Source organism: Electrona antarctica, assembly GCF_951216825.1.
Source record: "Electrona antarctica genome assembly, chromosome: 24".
Classification (NCBI taxonomy): Eukaryota; Metazoa; Chordata; class Actinopteri; order Myctophiformes; family Myctophidae; genus Electrona; species Electrona antarctica.
In genome coordinates, this window is record NC_136803.1 from 8,741,337 (window position 1) to 8,761,124 (window position 19,788).

Genomic DNA, 19,788 nt, shown 5'->3' on the forward strand with positions numbered 1-19,788 from the left:
TTAGTTTTGCAAAAAAACACTCATTGGGCTTAAAACGGCCATGCCCACTTGCCCAAATGTGCTGGCATCATCAATTTGTGATGACGGCATTGGCCGTTTTTAGCCCAATGAGTGTTTTTTTGCAAAACTAATGCTTGGAATGGATTCAGCATCATGAAATCACCCTAGTTTCATATGTCACATGCTACTTAAAGAATGATGAAATTTGGACTTTTTTGCCTTATATAGGATGTTATGGGTATTGGTCACATATTATGCTCTACCGGGCCTCAGGGGTCAAATCTGACTTGACTCCACATCTGAAAATACACCTCATGGTATCATCTAACTATGGTAAAAGTTTCATGCTTTTTTGAAAAAGTGCACAATTTTTTGGTAATGCGCTGTACTACAACCAATATGTCAATTTGAAGCTATGATTCCCTGTTTTCATATGACGTGAAAAAACGAAAATTCAAAAAAGTCCAATGGCAGTCCCTCAGTCAAGTTTGACGATCCAATGGAGTTAAGGAGGTTTAGTCTTTAAGCCATTGGTTCAATAATTAGTAAAACCCACACACAGACGTAAAGTGTGTTCAATAGCACTGATTTATACACAAAATATGTTACTGCCCGACAGCGACGATACATTGTTATTATCGATTTTGGACGACTTTTACTATAGTTCAGTAAGATAACTCACGAATAGATGAACACATATTTATTATAGAATGAGAATACAAGTGTGCATATAATATTTTATCTTGGCGTTCGGCTCTGCTATATATTTCTCCCTGCTCGGCATAATTAAACAACCATCGTTAAACATAAGAGCAGGGAGATAGATATACAACAACCCCCCATGGGGAACAACTATAGCAGAGTGCTGGGGAGGCGGTGGGAGCAAACAGACGCATACCAACAGTCCAGGGACAAATGGCAGCAGGAAGAACAGAGACTGAGGTGAGCTTAAATAACCCGGCAATTGGGCAGCTGCTACGTCATTGTATGCCGTATGAATCATGTGTGGTACCATTGAAATACGCATGAATGCGCCCAAGAGCATACACTGACACCACAGCGCGTAATCAGCGCCTCAAACTGTGACTCCGCCCACCCCCGGGGGAAGTTGTGATTTGCTCTCGTTTACTGCAATGCAATTTGCGGCATTTTAAAAACAATATTGAGCAGAGTAGCGATTATCAAACGTATTTGCAATGCCATACGTTGAAAGATCTGTTGCCCGTGGACAAGGCACGCTACCTCCGCAAGTTAGATAGCATCGGCATAGATGTTTGTCCGTATGTGATTAAGGATTGGACCAAGTTGCATTGGCAGCCATAGAAAATTCTTACCCCAGGCTAAAACCGGATGTGACGTTTTTGGGCGTTCCTGTCTAGCGTGGTGTCAGTGTATAACGAGTATATCTGACTGAACTAACTCTGCAAGCTACGTATCATTCTACAATTACTACTGGTATTTCTTATTACAATAGATCATATACATGTACTGTATTTTGGCCTCATCACATCACATCTCTTTCAAGAGAGACAATGTTGGTATATTTTGAAACACGTAAAGTGTATTTTTGGGCTGTATGGTAAGTTAACAGGCTGGAGGGTGAATGTCCTTACCTGCCACTCGTCGTTCCCAAATAGGTCGTTATACTACGGCGGAACAAAGTTAGGTCAGTTAGTATTAGTAACAAGTGAACAAGCAAACAAGCAAACAAGCAAAGTGAGCAATTGTGCATAACTGAAAGGGAAAGAGTGAGTGATGGGGGTCAGTGAGCCAAATTCCAACACCCCAAATTTCAGCCACTCGTTCACTCACACTCGGTCACTAGTCCAGCGCATGGTGGTGTTATGGTGAAGTTGGTGACCTGCCAAAATATGTGACCATCTTGAGCATTTCACATAACTTACATGGAGATATTTAAATACGTGGCCTAAATACCGCTAGATTGAACTCTGCTAATAAACAAACCGCAATGATGTATGACTTTAGACACCGAAATTGTGATGTCTACACAATTGTCACAAATTTCAACACCACCATGCTGGAGTGAGCGAGTGTGAGTGAGTGGCTGAGATTTGAGGTATTGGAATTCAGCTAATGAGTTGAGTGAATGAGATGAGATGTGTGAATGAGATGAGTGAAGGCCTATTCATAGTCTGGATTTTCGGTGGTGAGGTGACCACCGCTCCGGTGGTGAGCTGACCACCGGAGCTGAAATAACGTTGAGCGGTGGTGAGTAAAAACAGAGAGAAGGGCTGGAGCGGTGGCGGTGGTTTGCTCTTCACCGCGGCTCATGACGTCATGTTGTAGTTCGGTGGTCACCTAACCACCGAAAATACGTATGTATGAGCCTTTAGTCAGAGTGAATGAATGAGTGAGTGAGTGAGTGAGTGAGTGAATGAGTGAGGGAGGGAGGGAGGGAGGTAGGTAGGACTGGGATCCTGAACCGGAGGAACCGGGGAAACCGGATCCGACATTGAGGAGCCGGAATCGGTTCCATCACATTTGACAAGCGGGTTTTATCACACTGTCAGAGCCGGTATGCAGGACTTCACGTCTGCTATAATATACAATTACAACGCTGTGGTTCTGAAACATTTTTATTTCAAGGACCACAATAACTCTGACAGTGTACAAATGGAACCAAATGGACCCTTGCGGGTCCATTTGGTTCCATTTGTACACTCTCAGAGTTACAGACCTGTAAAGGTCCATTTGGTTCCATTTGTACACTCTCAGAGTTACAGACCTGTAAGGGTCCATTTGGTTCCATTTGTACACTCTCAGAGTTACAGACCTGTAAAGGTCCATTTGGTTCCTTTTGTACACTCTCAGAGTTACAGACCTGTAAAGGTCCATTTGGTTCCATTTGTACACTCTCAGAGTTACAGACCTGTAAAGGTCCATTTGGTTCCATTTGTACACTCTCAGAGTTACAGACCTGTAAATGTCCATTTGGTTCCATTTGTACACTCTCAGAGTTACAGACCTGTAAGGGTCCATTTGGTTCCATTTGTACACTCTCAGAGTTACAGACCTGTAAAGGTCCATTTGGTTCCTTTTGTACACTCTCAGAGTTACAGACCTGTAAAGCAGGGGTTCTCAACGTTTTTGGCCGGGGACCCCTGGAAATGCTTTGGCAATGTCTCGGGACCCCCGCCTCGCCCCCTCCCGACCCCCAATATAAATTGACTGCTACAATAACCTTAACCCATTTTTGGTGTTTTAAGCATTGTTATAATTTAGCTATTGAAAAATAGCAGATCTACAAGCTCATAGCACGCCACCGAGTGGCGTGCTACGAGCTTGTAGGTCTGCTATTTTTTGAAAAATCGTGGAAAAAAAATTATAAAACAAAATCTTTTTTTTTTTTTTTTTTTTTTTTAAATAATTTGGGGACCCCCTAAAATAATTTGGCGACCCCCGAGGGGTCGCGACCCACGGGTTGAGAACCCCTGCTGTAAAGGTCCATTTGGTTCCTTTTGTACACTCTCAGAGTTACAGACCTGTAAAGGTCCATTTGGTTCCTTTTGTACACTCTCAGAGTTACAGACCTGTAAGGGTCCATTTAGAACCCCCTATAGGAATGGTGAAAGGGAACCATTAAGGAACCTAAGAGGGAATCGTTATGGAACGGGAATCGTTAAAATCCTAAAGGATCCCAACCCTATGTGAGTGAGTGAGTGAGTGAGTGAGTGTTATTTCTATGGAACTAACAAAACGACAGAACTTGCACGAAAACAAACTTCACCCACTTTCTTTACTTTTCTGTACACCTGTGATGTGACAACAAAGCTGAATGAGAATACAATCAGAGCGTACTACAGAGCTGAATGAGAATACAATCAGAGCGTACTACAGAGCTGAATGAGAATACAATCAGAGCGTACTACAGAGCTGAATGAGAATACAATCAGAGCGTACTACAGAGCTGAATGAGAATACAATCAGAGCGTACTACAGAGCTGAATGAGAATACAATCAGAGCGTACTACAGAGCTGAATGAGAATACAATCAGAGCGTACTACAGAGCTGAATGAGAATACAATCAGAGCGTACTACAGAGCTGAATGAGAATACAATCAGAGCGTACTACAGAGCTGAATGAGAATACAATCAGAGCGTACTACAGAGCTGAATGAGAATACAATCAGAGCGTACTACAGAGCATGACGGTTAATCTCTGAATGAACAGGTTCCAGGCGTCACACTGCCATCAGTCCAACTCACATCGCTGCCTGCCGTCTGGTGAGTGACCTCCCCTGGAGGCCCCGGGGGACCCGGGAGTCCCGGTGCCCCTCCTTCTCGTCCTGGCACACCCTACACCGGCAATGAACAACAAGAACAAAAGCTAAACAGACTATTCCTTACCACGTATACAACTGAAAGGGAAATGTTTCTTCAATTGCTTTAATGCTGTAATGATGTCTGGCATGCGTTGTGGAACAGAAGCCCTTTGAGATGGATTCTGGAAGGTTGAAATTGGCAGTTAACGAAACATCTGAAACTCACCACATCGCCCTTAACTCCGCTGTCTCCCTTTTCTCCCTATGGAAGGATCACAAGAAATTATCGATTGATTTGTTTTTTCCTATAAATAAACAAATAAGTTCCTAGACTTCCTACTAGGGCTGTCCCGACCCGATCACGTGATCGTAAAATTGGGGCCGATCACGTCAAATGTTTAGAAACGGATCGGGAGAAAACACAGTGGTCGGGAAATCCCTAGTATCAATATTATATCCATATCATGATATTAGACTGGATATTGTCTGTGATTTTGGATATTGTACTATTGTTGTGATATGGCATAAGTGTTGTATAAAAAATATAAATATTGGATCAGGGAAAATCGGTATTGGCAGATACTCAAAATCAAGTGATCGGATCGGGAGCAAAACAAACCCTGATAGGGACATCCCTACTTCCTACCCATTGCCCAGGGAATCCATCCAGCCCTGGTGCTCCCATCGGCCCCCTTGGTCCCTCTGCTCCGTTCTCTCCAACGATACCTGGGAACCCTGCCCTTCCCTAGAGAAAATAAAACATTATTTATAAGTAATAGCAGCAGAAACATTATCCTACTATATGCTACTACTACTACTATAAAATGAAGAAAATAAAACAACCATGTGGCTGTCTCCTCGGTGGGTTGACCAAGCAATCTAAAATGCCACATGGGCAATTTGCCCAATCGAGTTTCCCAGGCAATGGCTGCCGAAAATTTTATTAAGAACAGGTTGAAAAATGTATATTCTTCTAAAATACAATTCAAAGAGGACGAAAGGACAAATAACACAGACAAAAGGGAAGAAAAAAAGGGAAGGGAAGAAAAAAAAACTCAATCCCTCCCACTCATACTCTTCAGTGATATTACATAAAACGAAGATGATTTTTCAATATTCGTGAACACTGTCACTCAATTTAGACCGTCTGTCCTCAACCATTCTCTCACACAACACAACAATGTATAATGGCTCATATGAATGAATGAACACGGACGGCACTACTTACTGGCAAGCCTGCAATACCACCTGGACCCTGAAAACAGAACACAGCACAGCATTACACGGTGCATCCACCGTGACAACAGGGACACAACACTGTGGGGAGAGAGCGAGTGATCTGGTCACCTGTGGTCCTGGGGGTCCTCTCTCTCCTGGCACGCTGTTGCCCACTCCATATTCGTCCTGTAGGACGAGCAGCAGAAAGAATATCCATTACTAGGGGGTTGATCACTACTCAGACACAGTAGGGTGTCTCAGTAAAACAGACCTGAGATGCAACTTAGTGCGCTCTTGGTGGACGCACGGTGGCCCCCAGAGCAGCGAGGATGATCAGCGCGGCTCGGATTAACGTTTTAAGGTGCCGTTCAATAGACCAACAAATTGCATATTTCACAAAGGAAAATATCAAGTTAAAAAAAAGGTACAGCTGTACAAGTATCAGTAATTCAATAATCGCACAATTCAGAAAAAAAGTTTGACCAGCTTGAAAAATAAACAAATGAATAACAGCGTGGCTTCCATGTGTATCTCGGCCGTCATCTCCATCTATACAGAGGACAGTACTATTATCAAACAACTATCCATCAATTAATTCCACCTGTCTGTGACGCTGCATCAAGGATCAGTACTTTGTACTGTATGTTTAACCAATACTTACATAGCCTCCCGTTCCCGCTGGCCCGGGGGGTCCCGTAGGTCCCATGGGTCCAGGCAGCCCATAACGCCCCTCCTCCCCTTCAGTGCCCGGTTGTCCTGCGGCACCCTGAGTACCCTGGGCTCAGGTAGAGAGATGCATGAGGGTGACAAACCGAAACACAAAACCAAACGACATGGACGAGAGAAAGTATGTTGTGTCATGCAGAATGCATCAAACAGGTTATGCTGCTGTCTTCACAGGTAAATAAGTGAACAGTGAAGATTAGGTGTGAGGTGCAGAATCATTGCTGTCTTCTGAGTGAACGGTGAAGATTAGGTGTGAGGTGCAGAATCATTGCTGTCTTCTGAGTGAACGGTGAAAAGATTAGGTGTGAGGTGCAGAATCATTGCTGTCTTCTGAGTGAACGGTGAAAAGATTAGGTGTGAGGTGCAGAATCATTGCTGTCTTCTGAGTGAACGGTGAAAAGATTAGGTGTGAGGTGCAGAATCATTGCCGTCTTCTGAGTGAACGGTGAAGATTAGGTGTGAGGTGCAGAATCATTGCTGTCTTCTGAGTGAACGGTGAAGATTAGGTCGAACACAAAACAAGCACATGGAAGAGAGCTGTGCAGAGGTTAGCGTTTAGAGCGAAGTCAATCTCAAGACGTGTAGTCAATGGAAACGTGTAAATAATAAATGATGATGTCATGAAAACAACCAAAGCAGGTGATGACGAACAGCACAATCAATGGGTTAACTCGAATAATTTCAATGAATGACATCAGAACAAGTCAAGTCAATTTGTACTATAGGTAAGATTAGGAGTAAACATTGGGGTAAACAATGTTTTGAAATCAAACCCAGATGGATTTGTTTTGTTTATCAGACCATTTTTAAATATGTTAAGATGACAAATAGTCCTTTTCTATATCAATCATTGTAAAGGCAAAGCAACATCAGTCCATTTACCTTCACATTAACACACTGTTTCCCCAATTAAGGCAATATTGAAATAGTCATGATTAAGATGACAAATGTTTTGCCCAACATTTCAAATTATTTGGTCAGTTAAACTTAAATGCTATATGGCTATGTACATAGCCATAAAAAGTATTTAAGTATTCATAGAGCTGACATGCTAAAACGTTATTGTTGCCATAATCACACTTATGCAATGCGTGTCAATGCATTAATAGACTTGTTGCCATAACCTGGTTATTCACAGTAATCACTGTGTGTTAGTGTGCTGCGTGCATGTAAACATGACTCACTGAGATGGAGCCATTATCATGTATTGATAACAAGGAGAATGGACAGCCTTTGACTTTGCTGTATTGGGGTTAGTAAGGAGATCGAAACAGCAGAAGAGAAGAATAAATGGAAACCAAACCAAACCAAAGCAGAAACCCAATACCTGTTCCCCGTTACACGCAGGAGTACCAGGAGTAAAGTAAGACAGGAGACCGGTGAAAAAGTCGGAGGCAGATGAGTCTTGCTAGAGGAAGGTAGATATCAAGGAGAGAAACCCATCCATTTTTGTACCAGCCAAACACCTAATGTTCACTTCAGTTTAGGGCAGGGGTTCTCAACCCGTGGGTCGCGACCCCTCGGGGGGTCGCCAAATTATTTTAGGGGGTCCCCAAATTATTTTAAAAAAAAATAGCAGACCTACAAGCTCGTAGCGCGCCACTCGGTGGCGCGCTATGAGCTTGTAGATCTGCTATTTTTCAATAGCTAAATTATAACAATGCTTAAAACACCAAAAGGGGTTCCCGCCCAAAATGGTTTAAGGTTATTGTAGCAGTCAATTTATATTGGGGGTCGGGAGGGGGCGGGGCGGGGGTCCCGAGACATTGCCAAAGCATTTCCGGGGGTCCCCGGCCAAAAACGTTGAGAACCCCTGGTTTAGGGAACAAACTTTAGGCTTTATTTCCCCTGGAATTGAACATATTTTAGAACTTAGACATACTTAAGTTCTAAGAGTTAAATATACTATAGAGTAAATGAATAAATCAGATTCCTGTTATTCATGTTCAGCCTGAAGACAGACTGTAAAATGAATCCACCTGCTGGGACCATTGTAAAACTCACCTTCTCTCCAGCAGATCCAGGAAGGCCAAGGTCACCACAGTCCCCCTGAAGAAATGCAAGATTGAACAGAGAGGTTTATACAGGTAACACAATTTAATAATCCGTTTCTCTGACAGTTGTCAGTTGAAAGCACTCAATGTTCTCAATGTTGGGTCCAGACAAATGGTTTATAGTTGGGATCAAATCGACCCAAATGGAGTCTATAACTCTGAGGATTTTATAGTGTAGCTTGGGGTCTCAGAGATAAACACTGAAACTAAAAAAGATTGAAAAATGGTTAAAAGAATATGATGAAATCAACTTATGGCGCGACACTGGGGTGACATGATGACCTCAAGATTGTCCGTGGGTTCGCACTCTAACCCTGCACACTTGCATTTTGGATTTGATTGTTGAATTGTTTTTACACCAAATGGTGGTAGATGATAAATACAGTAATGTAATGTATATAGCAACTAACAAACTTCATCTTCATATAGCTTTAATTAAGAGATGTCGAATGCTTGAATTCAGAATTTCAACCAGATATAATGTTACAGAGTACGTATACACTACAAACAGAGGACTCTGTTTGTAGTGCGTACATGCATGTGTCTGTCTGTGCGTGCGTGCGTGCGTGTGTGCGTGCATAATGCGTATGTGTGTGTTCAGCATGCACCCTCACCTTGGCTCCAGTGGTCCCAGATGGTCCTATCCGTCCAGGCGGACCTGGAGGTCCCTGAAACAGAAGACAGATATAGTGTGACCATCACATGTTCTGTAAAGTAATGTACAGTATACACTGTCTCCTACATCAGAGAGCCAATACAATATTTAGAGATGGAGACAAATTACAGTAGTAATGTGGCGAAATACTACGGGGATGGTTCCCCACTGAAATGCAAAAACCATAATAACCATATTCAGATTTCAAGTCAGAAAGTGGAAAATAAAATGGCAATGAGTGCTTGGATGTCTGAAATGCCTCACTATAGCATTAGCATTGTATTGCTCTGTGGGCGCCTGCCTTGTTCTCGATGTTTTTAGCGGACTTATTATGAGTTGATAGTGAGAGCAACACTTCCGCATTCCGCCGAAAGCTGAAGGAGGAGGCCGGGAATGAGGAGAATCATGGCATTCAATTCGACGTAGGTCTTGAGTGGGATTTGTACCCATTCATTTTCACAAAGATAAAACACTTGATACTCACGGGTAAACCTGCCACTCCATTATTCCCTGGAGGTCCAGGGGGTCCAAAGGCTACTTTGGCGCCATCGGCTCCCAGAGCCACCGACCTGCCAGGGGGTCCGGGACGACCCGGGGGCCCTGGAAGCCCCTGGGTCCCCTGGGGAACCATACAAAGAACAATTAACATCTCCATTGCATTTGAGCTACAGTATGTGGGTACTTTTTTGTACTATTTTGTATACAAATGTATTGCATCCAGAACATTAGATCTCTTTTAGTATGATGATCAACCTACCCGTGATCTGTCCAAATCTGGGAAACCGGAGCCTTCCATGTCAAAGTATGTCTATGAAACAGCATATTATATAGAAATTACATTATACTGTACATGTTATGCAAAGGGAAATCCTCACAGCGTTCTCTCCAGTGGTGTAAGGTAACAAAGTACATTTACTTAAGTACTGTACTTAAGTACAATTTTGAGGTACTTAAGTACAGTACTTTACTTGAGTATTTCCAATTTACAATACTATTACTTCTATTCCACTACATTGCCAATTTCTTTTACTCCACTACATTTATGTGAAAACTTTAGTTACTAGTTACTTTGTAGATTTTGATTATTATTACAAAACATACATTAACCACTTCAGCCTTATACAGACGTCGGTCATTTGAAAATAGCCGATCTACAAGCTCACAATGTGTCGCGATGTGACACATTGTGAGCTTGTAGATCTGCTATTTTCAAAATATTTTTTTACATTTGAAAACTTGACATGGGACATTCTTCATAATGAGTACTTTCTACTTTTGGTACTTTAAGTACATTTTGATGCCAATACTTTTACTCAAGTGCATTTTGAATTCCGAACATTTACTTGTAATGGAGTAGTTGTACATTGCAGTATTTATACTTTTACCTAAGTAAAACATTTGGGTACTTTTCCCACCACTGGTTCTCTCAGAGTGCAGTGCACCTACCGGCCGGTCACCAGTGGAAGGTCCGGGAGGTCCAGGAGGCCCTGGGGGACCCCGCGGCCCTGAGTCACCGTCACCACGATCTCCCTTCAAAGGTCAGAGGTCAACACCATTACATTTTTCATAAGCCGTTATGTCACGTGCACATTCACAAAGGCCAGAAATACATTCTGCACACGTAGGTAATAGTATATACATCTTGTTGATCCATCCATCTTTTCACAATGTATCTACAGTAACCACCCATTAATCCATCCACCCACACACATCCACCCACCCACCCACACCCACACACCCATCCACACACACCCATCCACACACACCCACACACATCCACCCACCCACACCCACACCCACCCACCCACCCATCCACACACCCACACACCCATCCACACACACCCACACACATCCACCCACCCACACCCATCCACACACCCACCCATCCACACACACCCACCCACCCACACACACACCCATCCACACACATCCACCCACCCACACCCACCCACACACCCATCCACATCCACCCACACACCCACCCACACACACACACCCACATCCACCCACCCACACCCACCCACACACACACACCCACCCACCCACCCATCCACACACCCACACACCCACACACCTTATTTCCTTTGGGTCCAGATGTTCCTGGTGTTCCTGGAAAGCCTCTTGGCCCAGCGGGACCCTGGAACACAATAATCAAACGTATCATTATATTCTAATGTCTAAAACCCATTTTGAAGTGTCATACCAGGGTTTTCAATTAATGACAATTGAAATGAGGAAAAACCTACCACTTTCCCATCCTCTCCTGGATCTCCCTGTAAGATAGAATATTTATAATCAATGACTTGATTCATGCAACACATCATCAAATCGTGACAAATTGGCTTTCTTCAGTTTAGTTTTAGTCCAAACCTTCAAAAACACTTGAGGTCCAATTCCCAAGTGGGATATAATGAAAAATCCAGCTACTGTATTGTTTATCAACTACGTGGCAAGGTTTTTGACCCATGAAGTCATCACTCACAGCTTCTCCCTCAGCTCCTGGGGGTCCTGCGGGCCCTTCCGACCCCGGGGGTCCCACTGGCCCCGGGGGTCCGGCCACCTGCTGGACACTGGAGCCATCGCCGAGCCGGACCACCTCTGCTGCGGGCCCATTAGGACCGGGGGGGCCACGAGGTCCGGCAGCACCACGGTCTCCTTTGTTGCCAGGGTAACCAACCCCCGAACCTCCCTGGTAGGAGAGAAACAACACTGTAATGCTGAAGAGACTGAATGACTCCCGTGTGGTGGAGGACGTATCATCTCATCATTAGAGACTGAATGACACCCGTGTGGTGGAGGACGTATCATCTCATCATTAGAGACTGAATGACACCCGTGTGGTGGAGGACGTACCATCTTATCATTAGAGACCGAATGACACCCGTGTGGTGGAGGACGTATCATCTCATCATTAGAGACTGAATGACACCCGTGTGGTGGAGGACGTACCATCTTATCATTAGAGACCGAATGACACCCGTGTGGTGGAGGACGTATCATCTCATCATTAGAGACTGAATGACAGCCGTGTGGTGGAGGACGTATCATCTTATCATTAGAGACTGAATGACACCCGTGTGGTGGAGGACGTATCATCTTATCATTAGGAGACTGAATGACAGCCGTGTGGTGGAGGACGTATCATCTTATCATTAGGAGACTGAATGACAGCCGTGTGGTGGAGGACGTATCATCTTATCATTAGGAGACTGAATGACAGCCGTGTGGTGGAGGACGTATCATCTTATCATTAGGAGACTGAATGACTCCCGTGTGGTGGAGGACGTATCATCTTATCATTAGAGACTGAATGACACCCGTGTGGTGGAGGACGTATCATCTCATCATTAGAGACTGAATGACACCCGTGTGGTGGAGGACGTATCATCTCATCATTAGAGACTGAATGACACTGTGTGGTGGAGGACGTATCATCTTATTATTAGGAGACTGAATGACACCCGTGTGGTGGAGGACGTATCATCTCATCATTAGAGACTGAATGACACTGTGTGGTGGAGGACGTATCATCTTATTATTAGGAGACTGAATGACACCCGTGTGGTGGAGGACGTATCATCTTATCATTAGGAGACTGAATGACACCTGTGTGGTGGAGGACGTATCATCTCATCATTAGAGACTGAATGACACCCGTGTGGTGGAGGACGTATCATCTTATCATTAGAGACTGAATGACAGCCGTGTGGTGGAGGACGTATCATTAGAGACTGAATGACAGCCGTGTGGTGGAGGACGTATCATCTTATCATTAGAGACTGAATGACACCCGTGTGGTGGAGGACGTACCATCTTATCATTAGGCATGTAACGATTCACTCAACTCACCATACGATTCGTTCACGATATTAAAAAAATATATATTTTAAAGAAAAATTACCGTTTTTTAAATGTGATATAATTTATCTTCCCCCCTGAGATGTTTTATTTAACTACAGGTACATTGCAAAAGAAGTAGCATTACTTTTGACAGTGCAGAAACATAATTGCCTTCCTTGATGAGCATCAACGACCATCATCACCTGGGCAGTCACAGACACACACAGCTCCCCTCTACAGTCTACTACTGAAAGTGACTATCATTTCTCTCCAAAAGCACTTGAATATGATGGAATATGACTAAAGCTCACATTTCATATCACACACTAGCCCACCTAAAAAAAACAAAATTCAATGAATCGATTCGAATCGATTCATATCGTCGGGATTAATATCGATATATATCGATATACGATATATCGTTACATGCCTACTTATCATCATACATCATCATACATCATCTCATTCAGGCCAATCACAATTTGTGTCCTCACCTTCGTCTTCAATGCTTGAACACTCAAAACTGTCCATTCATTGTGAATGGCATTCAATGTTAGTGTTTGCATTGCCTGGGCTAACGTGTTAGGTTTCTGGTCTAGAGGGGCGGATCGCGGCTGAGATTTGCGCACGCCCTGATTGGATCCCATCTCACCGATCTGTCCGTCAGCCGCAGCCCCTCCTCTCCCCCCCTAGGGCAGCCAAGGGGCCAGTGAGGCACTCCAACGTTGAAGCACTGGGCCCTAGTGGTAGGAGGAGGGACTACAGGCGGACCTGTGGATTCATGACCGGGAAACCCCGTGCAGCTGGGCTTTAACATTGAGCGCTCGGTTGCACTTCCGCATTTGACCACCAAAATTTGGTGGTAAAAATGCGGAAGTAGATGTTCTGAGACGGTCCTTCCGGGTGCTTCAAAACGCCACTGAGCAACTTCCACTGACATGAATAGCGGAGGGGGCGGAGCTTTGCGCCAGATCAGTCTCTATCCTTTTAATACTCTATGAGTGCAGCACTACGTCACATCATTTGGAGCGACGCCCACCCGGAAGGGTTGACTCCCACTTCTAGACCATAGCGGCCAATGGGTTCCCCCAGGCTTTACATTTTTTGCGCCGATGAAAATGAAAGCCTGGGCACCGAGGCTAGTGTTTGCACAACCACACAAAGCTGGCCATTCATTGTCAATGGCATTCAATGTTTGTGTTAGGACAATGTTTGTGTTTACACAAACCCTCAAAGCTGGACATAGGAGGGGCTAGCGCCCCTCAAACATCTGTCATAAGGATGACTTTCATTCCCCATGAAGATAATGTCAAAATAGGGATGGAAGAAATTATTTAAAGAGAACATACCTTGGTGCCTTTGTCACCCTGAAACAAAGAGTAAGTACAGATTATTACAACATTGTGGATTTGTGTCATTTCTGTCCTGTAGCAAACACGTTTAAGATATTCAACATTCCATATTGCATATGGTTCAATAGTATGGAATACACCTCAGCAGAGGTTCCCAACCTTTCCTGCCCATGCATGTCTGAAAGCTGAAAGCATTTGCAGCCCACCCATCTGACCACTGAACATGGTGGGTTCTCAGAGCATGTTTATTTGACTGATTAATCAAATTGATTCTGATTTTGATAAACACATGACCGCGGGGACATTATCGTGTTTCAGGTTGAATCAACAGGATACTATAAGTTCCCATTTACGAACCTTCTCTATACTAGAGTATAATCAGTAATTCCAAAATGCTGTGCCATATGAGACAGGTGTGCCTTGGGATTTTCTATACGGTTTGACTACACAAAAGGTTATACGTTCTTTTTTTGTTTACTATGTCAGTACTTTGTATGCACTCATTTCCTAAAACAGGGGCAAAATCTAAATTGTTTTTACAACTTCCAACCTTATCTATTTTGGGCATGTCATTATAGGTGAAATGTTGTAATTTAAACAATCCTGCAACTTGTGCCTTGGGTTTCGACTTGCCCATTGGTGTGCACTGGGCACTGAAATGTTAGACACTACCACACACACACACACACACACACACACACACACACACACACACACACACACACACCTTTTGCCCTCGTTCTCCTCCAGATCCGGAGAACCCAGATCCGGTGCTGGAACCAGATGCTCCCTTGGGTCCCGCGGAGCCCGTGTCCCCTCTGCTGCCCTTCTCCCCTTGGTCACCCTTCTCACCTCTAGCTGCCGGACCTGGAGGACAGTCACAGGTCAAAGGTCAGGGTTAATACACACACCTACTGGGACAGTGGTTCCCAAACTTGTTCATATCAAGGACCCCTAAGTTGACACTAATTAGCCCGCGGACCCCCATTTGAAGAGATATGCCACAGACCCACATAAGAGAAGATTTTTACGGCTCTAGCAGTGATTCTCAACCCGTTTAATTTCAAGGACCCCCAGATTTACATGCATTAGGCTACGGACCTAGACTGGCATTTCTATCTCTGGGAACCCCAATTTATATTGTAAAATCAATGTTAATGTAACTCTGAGAGTGTACAAATGGAACCAAATGGACCCTAAACAAATGGAACCAAATGGACCCGTTAGGTACACTCTCTGAGTTACAGACCCATAAGGGTCCATTTGGTTCCTCATTTTGCTGGGGACCCCCTGGAACTCCCTCAAGGACCCCTGGGGGTCCCCAGACCCCACTTTGGGAACCACTGTACTGGGAGATCTAAAATCGCAAAGATTACTTTGTCCCAGTAGTCAAACTGAGAGAGGCGGCAGTGGCTCAGGGGTAGAGTGGCCGGCAGAGCAGCCGGATGACAACCGCAAGGCTCCCAGTTCGATCCCGGGCTCCTCCGGAGTTAGTGTTGTTCTTGAGCAAGACGCTGAACCCCTAATTGCTCCCAGTGGTTGCCACCACATTGGTGTGTGAATGTGGGAAGTGAGGACGCTGGCGTTGACTGTTCGCTGCTTCACCTCTCAATGTATGAATGAATGGAACATTGTAAAGCGCTCTGAGTAAGCACTCTGTGCATAGAAAAGCGCTCTAAAAATGCAATCTATTATTATTAGATGTCAAGTTTATCACCTGTTATTTTGTATACATGTATTAAGTGCACTGTTTTGTAGTAGTGTATAAATTGGTACAGTTTCTATTTATGTTTGATTTAAATCCTTATCATGACCCGCCGTGACCTTTAAAGATGGGGTGCACTGGCTTTTTGGGGCATTTTATTTTGAAGTTACACTCTGAAAAGGAAAGCTGTGCGTTTTTGAACCAATCAGAAGGTTGCAGCCTTTCAGGGTATGGGAAGTAGCTCCGCTACATGCGCGTACGCAACGTTTGTGTTGAGTTTGTTTGTTTACACTAGCTAGACCTTACCCGTTCTGAATATATGAACACCAAATGATGTACAGTGTGGGTAATGCGATGTAATAGATCACATTACTGATTGGGAGGAAATTGTCCTGCCTTGCTATAGCGCACGTAGGGATTTATCCCCCAAAAATTCCACATTTGCGGCGCCCCCTATGGATGAAAATGGATTTGCTTTGGGCTCTCCGTTGATTAAACCACCCTTGACATGTGAATCAAACTTGGGGTGGATTGGACATTCCGTTTGTAGTTTGTGTCATTTTGTGTGAAACAGGCCCCTCCCACTAACTTTGGAAGCCGATTACAGCCGAACGATACAGACTATGAAAATTCTGCCTGTGGTGTTTTAATCGGATAGGTCCAGAAATCATGTGTACCGTTTTTTTGTGAGATTAGCACAAAAGCTGTAGGTGGAAGAGCTAAAGTGTTTTGAAGAAAAGTCAAAATGGCAGAAAATCTATCCTGACGCAAATGGGGGTGGCCTATATGATTTTACGACCTACGGTGCAAGAGTTATAAGGAGAAATGTAAAGTGGGCTGTTATAGCGCCACCATGAGGCCGACTGATGTAATAATTTATTACATTAATTATTATGAACCTCCCCTCCAAGTGGTGTAACGGTTTCTGAGAGGAAAAGACTTCATAGAGTTTTCGCATTTTCCCATGTAAGTCGATACATAAATTAATTATTTATCAATAATTTGTTACATTGAAAAAAGTTAAGACCGTTAAGACCTCTGTAATATTATGGTCAATGCCTGTGTGAAAAGTGGGAGCGATTGGTGCAGCCAGTGAGGAGCTACGGCAGTGTTTCTGACAAACATTCATTCATACCTTCAGACATTGAGTGAATTATAATAATATATATATATATATGATGATGATGATGTGAGAGAGAGAGACGGGCAGCAAAGCTTGTGGCTTATTTCAAACCTATGTAATATGTATCTGAAAAATGTTTTCAGATACATATTTTAGCTTGATGATTAATGAAAACGAATAATTCACTGTCTGAATGTCATCTTGAATGAGATTAAAAACTGAGTAGTTGGCCTGGGCCATGGCTCAATGGTCCAGGCACCTTGGCTGGTAAGCCAGTCTGGCAGTGTGCCGCGGGTTCGACTCCCGATCCCGACGGCCTTTACTGCATGTCTTCCCCCCATCTCTCTCCCCATTTCCTGTCAGCCTACGGTCTATCCCTCCATAAAAAAATAAAATAAAGGCGAAAGCCACAGAAAAAAAACATTTAAAAAAAAAGACAGAGTAGTTCTGTAATCAAAACCAGGACGAACGCGCAGCGATGGGAATAAACCAGGTGAATGAAATCAAGATTAATTTTCATTCATGCGGGCCGCGACACATCATCGCACAGCACATTTACGTTCAAAGGAAGTAAGATAGCTTCTCATAGTCAAATACATATTTACCAATTGAAAGGCGCTGCACCCCTAATTGCTCCTGATGAGCAGGTTAGTGCCTTGCATGGAATCCTCCACCATTGGTGTATGAATGTGTGTGAATCCAATGCACAAGCTATGTAAAGTGCCTTGGATAAATAAATGTTTTAACCCATTTTGGGTGGGAACCCCTTTTGGTGTTTTAATGAGAGAGAAGAAGGGCTTGCAACTCACTTGTAACAATATTAAAAACAGCATGTACAATGCAATGTTTCCACCTTGCAGTCTTCTACTCTTCTTCAAATATAGACATTGTTCGTGAGTCTCTAATAGTTTTGTAGGATCTTAGCCCTGAGACTAGCCACAAAACAAAATGTACCAAATACTGCAGCACGAATATAACATGACAGAGAATGATTAGATACATTTACTAGAGTGATATCTTAACTTTGCTTAGCTGTCAGCACTTCCTAAATTAAATAAACAGTAGACATGACTTGGTTAGCAGAAGTAATGTAGTACTGTGTCCAGTAGGTGGCGATATAGCATAATATATACCAATAGCACAGTAATCCCTGCATAGTTTTCTTTATGTGAAGCAAATATACAACACGCATAGCATTAACTGATCATTTCTTTCTCAGATAATGTTGCCAATCACTTTGTTGTCTTTGTTGTGGGCCTATCAAGCCCTTTCAGACTGTAGCAGTGATTAAAGGACCACTTCACCACTTTTCAACCTACCTTCATATAATTGGTCCTCACTAATGTTCATGATAAAATGCCACAATTCTTTTCTACTCTGACTGTGTCTCATAGGAGGGCTGTGGGCAGTTCAGAAACCTGACCACCAGTGACATCATCGATGGGGAATCCAAGCTAATAGAAACGGCAGGCTTTCTGTTCCTGAAAAGTTGCAATGCGATACCGGAAGCCATCATTCTCATGATAATACAAATCTAAATATTTAAAAAAGAAATCTTGTTTAAAAAAAAATCTGCCTAACGATGATGTCACTGGTGGACAGGTTTCTGAACTGCCCACAGCCCTGAGTCCTATGAGACACAGACTGAGTTGATTTTTTATTAAATATTTTATCATGAACATAAGTGAGGACCAATTAGATAAGATACGTTGAAAAGTGGTGAAGCGGTCCTATAAAGGCCCTACAGATTAATGTGATTTGACCTGAGCCCCTTCAATGCATGGACATGCTTGAAGAAATAGCTCCGTCTCTGAGTTTGCAACTAACTGTGATGCCACAGGATGGCCACGTGAAGTCCGAGATCCACTATAGAGAGTATGCGCGTGACATCATCATCAAACCCGGAAGTTATGCAGGAATGCCTACCGAGTGGCAAAAAACTACTTTCTGGCCTTGATAGCCCATACATCCACACATAAAAGTCATATCTGATTGCATTAAACAACATTAAACGATGTTAAACTCACTTTGCCTGTTGCTTTGCCACTCGATTTGCCACTCGATGTGCCATTCACTTTAAGCATGCGCATACCCTCTATTGGAGCCAAGGTTTTACAATTGGATCGTTAGCGCGTGACTAATAAGTAACTACTATTTTGTAGATCTCAACACAAAGCAGTTAGATGACTCAAAACCAAACCGTTAGACATTGTCCATTCTATACGTGATAGGACGTTCTAAACTAATGAGCCGCATTTGAACCCCAATCCGTTTTATTTCTTCAGGGGCAGCAGGTAGCTGAGGCTTTGTTTCCCCAGTGACCCATGTTTGCAGTCGACTGGGGGTTGACAAGAACGCATCAGCCTATAGCGACAGTTGACACAAATACAACACAGAGCTATGTTTTCCTCAGTGTCTTTCACTGGATGCGAGGAAGCTGCGTGTACCAGCCTGCACAGAGAAGCCTGGATAATCTCCATGCATCTCTTGAATGAAAAGTGATGAGAGAAATATCCTTGTTTTAAGAAGCTTTCAGTCTCGTTCATAACCAGATTCCATGTAATGCACCGGAGTGTACGAATTTCATATAGACTGCTTTTGGGCTTTTTTCCCTTTTTTTCAGAGATTATTTTTGTGGCATGTTTGTTTTAATGTACAGTAGAAAAAGAAAGGGGTAGAGACAGGACATTGTCTGCCTTAGTCATGCCTTAGTGAAGTCAGTTGTTCAATTCAACCCTTAAACCCAGATTCAAGAACGTTATTTGACCTTTACACTGACAGCGTTTTTTGCCCAATATATTTAATGTTCAATTCATCTTTTTGGTTGAAGT

General features: G+C 43.4%; 1 protein-coding gene across 1 annotated transcript in view; it reads right to left on the reverse strand.

Annotated features, from left to right (window-relative positions):
- col18a1b (collagen type XVIII alpha 1 chain b) overlaps positions 1–19,788 on the reverse strand; it is a 60,690-nt gene that overhangs the window by 16,729 nt on the left and 24,173 nt on the right. Inside the window, exons 7-24 of the mRNA XM_079495339.1 lie at positions 14,857–14,996; positions 14,127–14,144; positions 11,420–11,626; positions 11,184–11,210; positions 11,012–11,074; positions 10,384–10,467; positions 9,695–9,745; positions 9,422–9,556; positions 8,897–8,950; positions 8,233–8,277; positions 7,556–7,636; positions 6,164–6,277; positions 5,632–5,688; positions 5,513–5,539; positions 4,931–5,029; positions 4,511–4,546; positions 4,229–4,318; positions 3,753–3,773 (exon numbers count right to left, since the gene is read on the reverse strand). Coding sequence (XP_079351465.1) covers positions 3,753–3,773; positions 4,229–4,318; positions 4,511–4,546; positions 4,931–5,029; positions 5,513–5,539; positions 5,632–5,688; positions 6,164–6,277; positions 7,556–7,636; positions 8,233–8,277; positions 8,897–8,950; positions 9,422–9,556; positions 9,695–9,745; positions 10,384–10,467; positions 11,012–11,074; positions 11,184–11,210; positions 11,420–11,626; positions 14,127–14,144; positions 14,857–14,996 — 1,349 coding nt within the window. The remainder of the gene's footprint in view (positions 1–3,752; positions 3,774–4,228; positions 4,319–4,510; positions 4,547–4,930; positions 5,030–5,512; positions 5,540–5,631; positions 5,689–6,163; positions 6,278–7,555; positions 7,637–8,232; positions 8,278–8,896; positions 8,951–9,421; positions 9,557–9,694; positions 9,746–10,383; positions 10,468–11,011; positions 11,075–11,183; positions 11,211–11,419; positions 11,627–14,126; positions 14,145–14,856; positions 14,997–19,788) is intronic.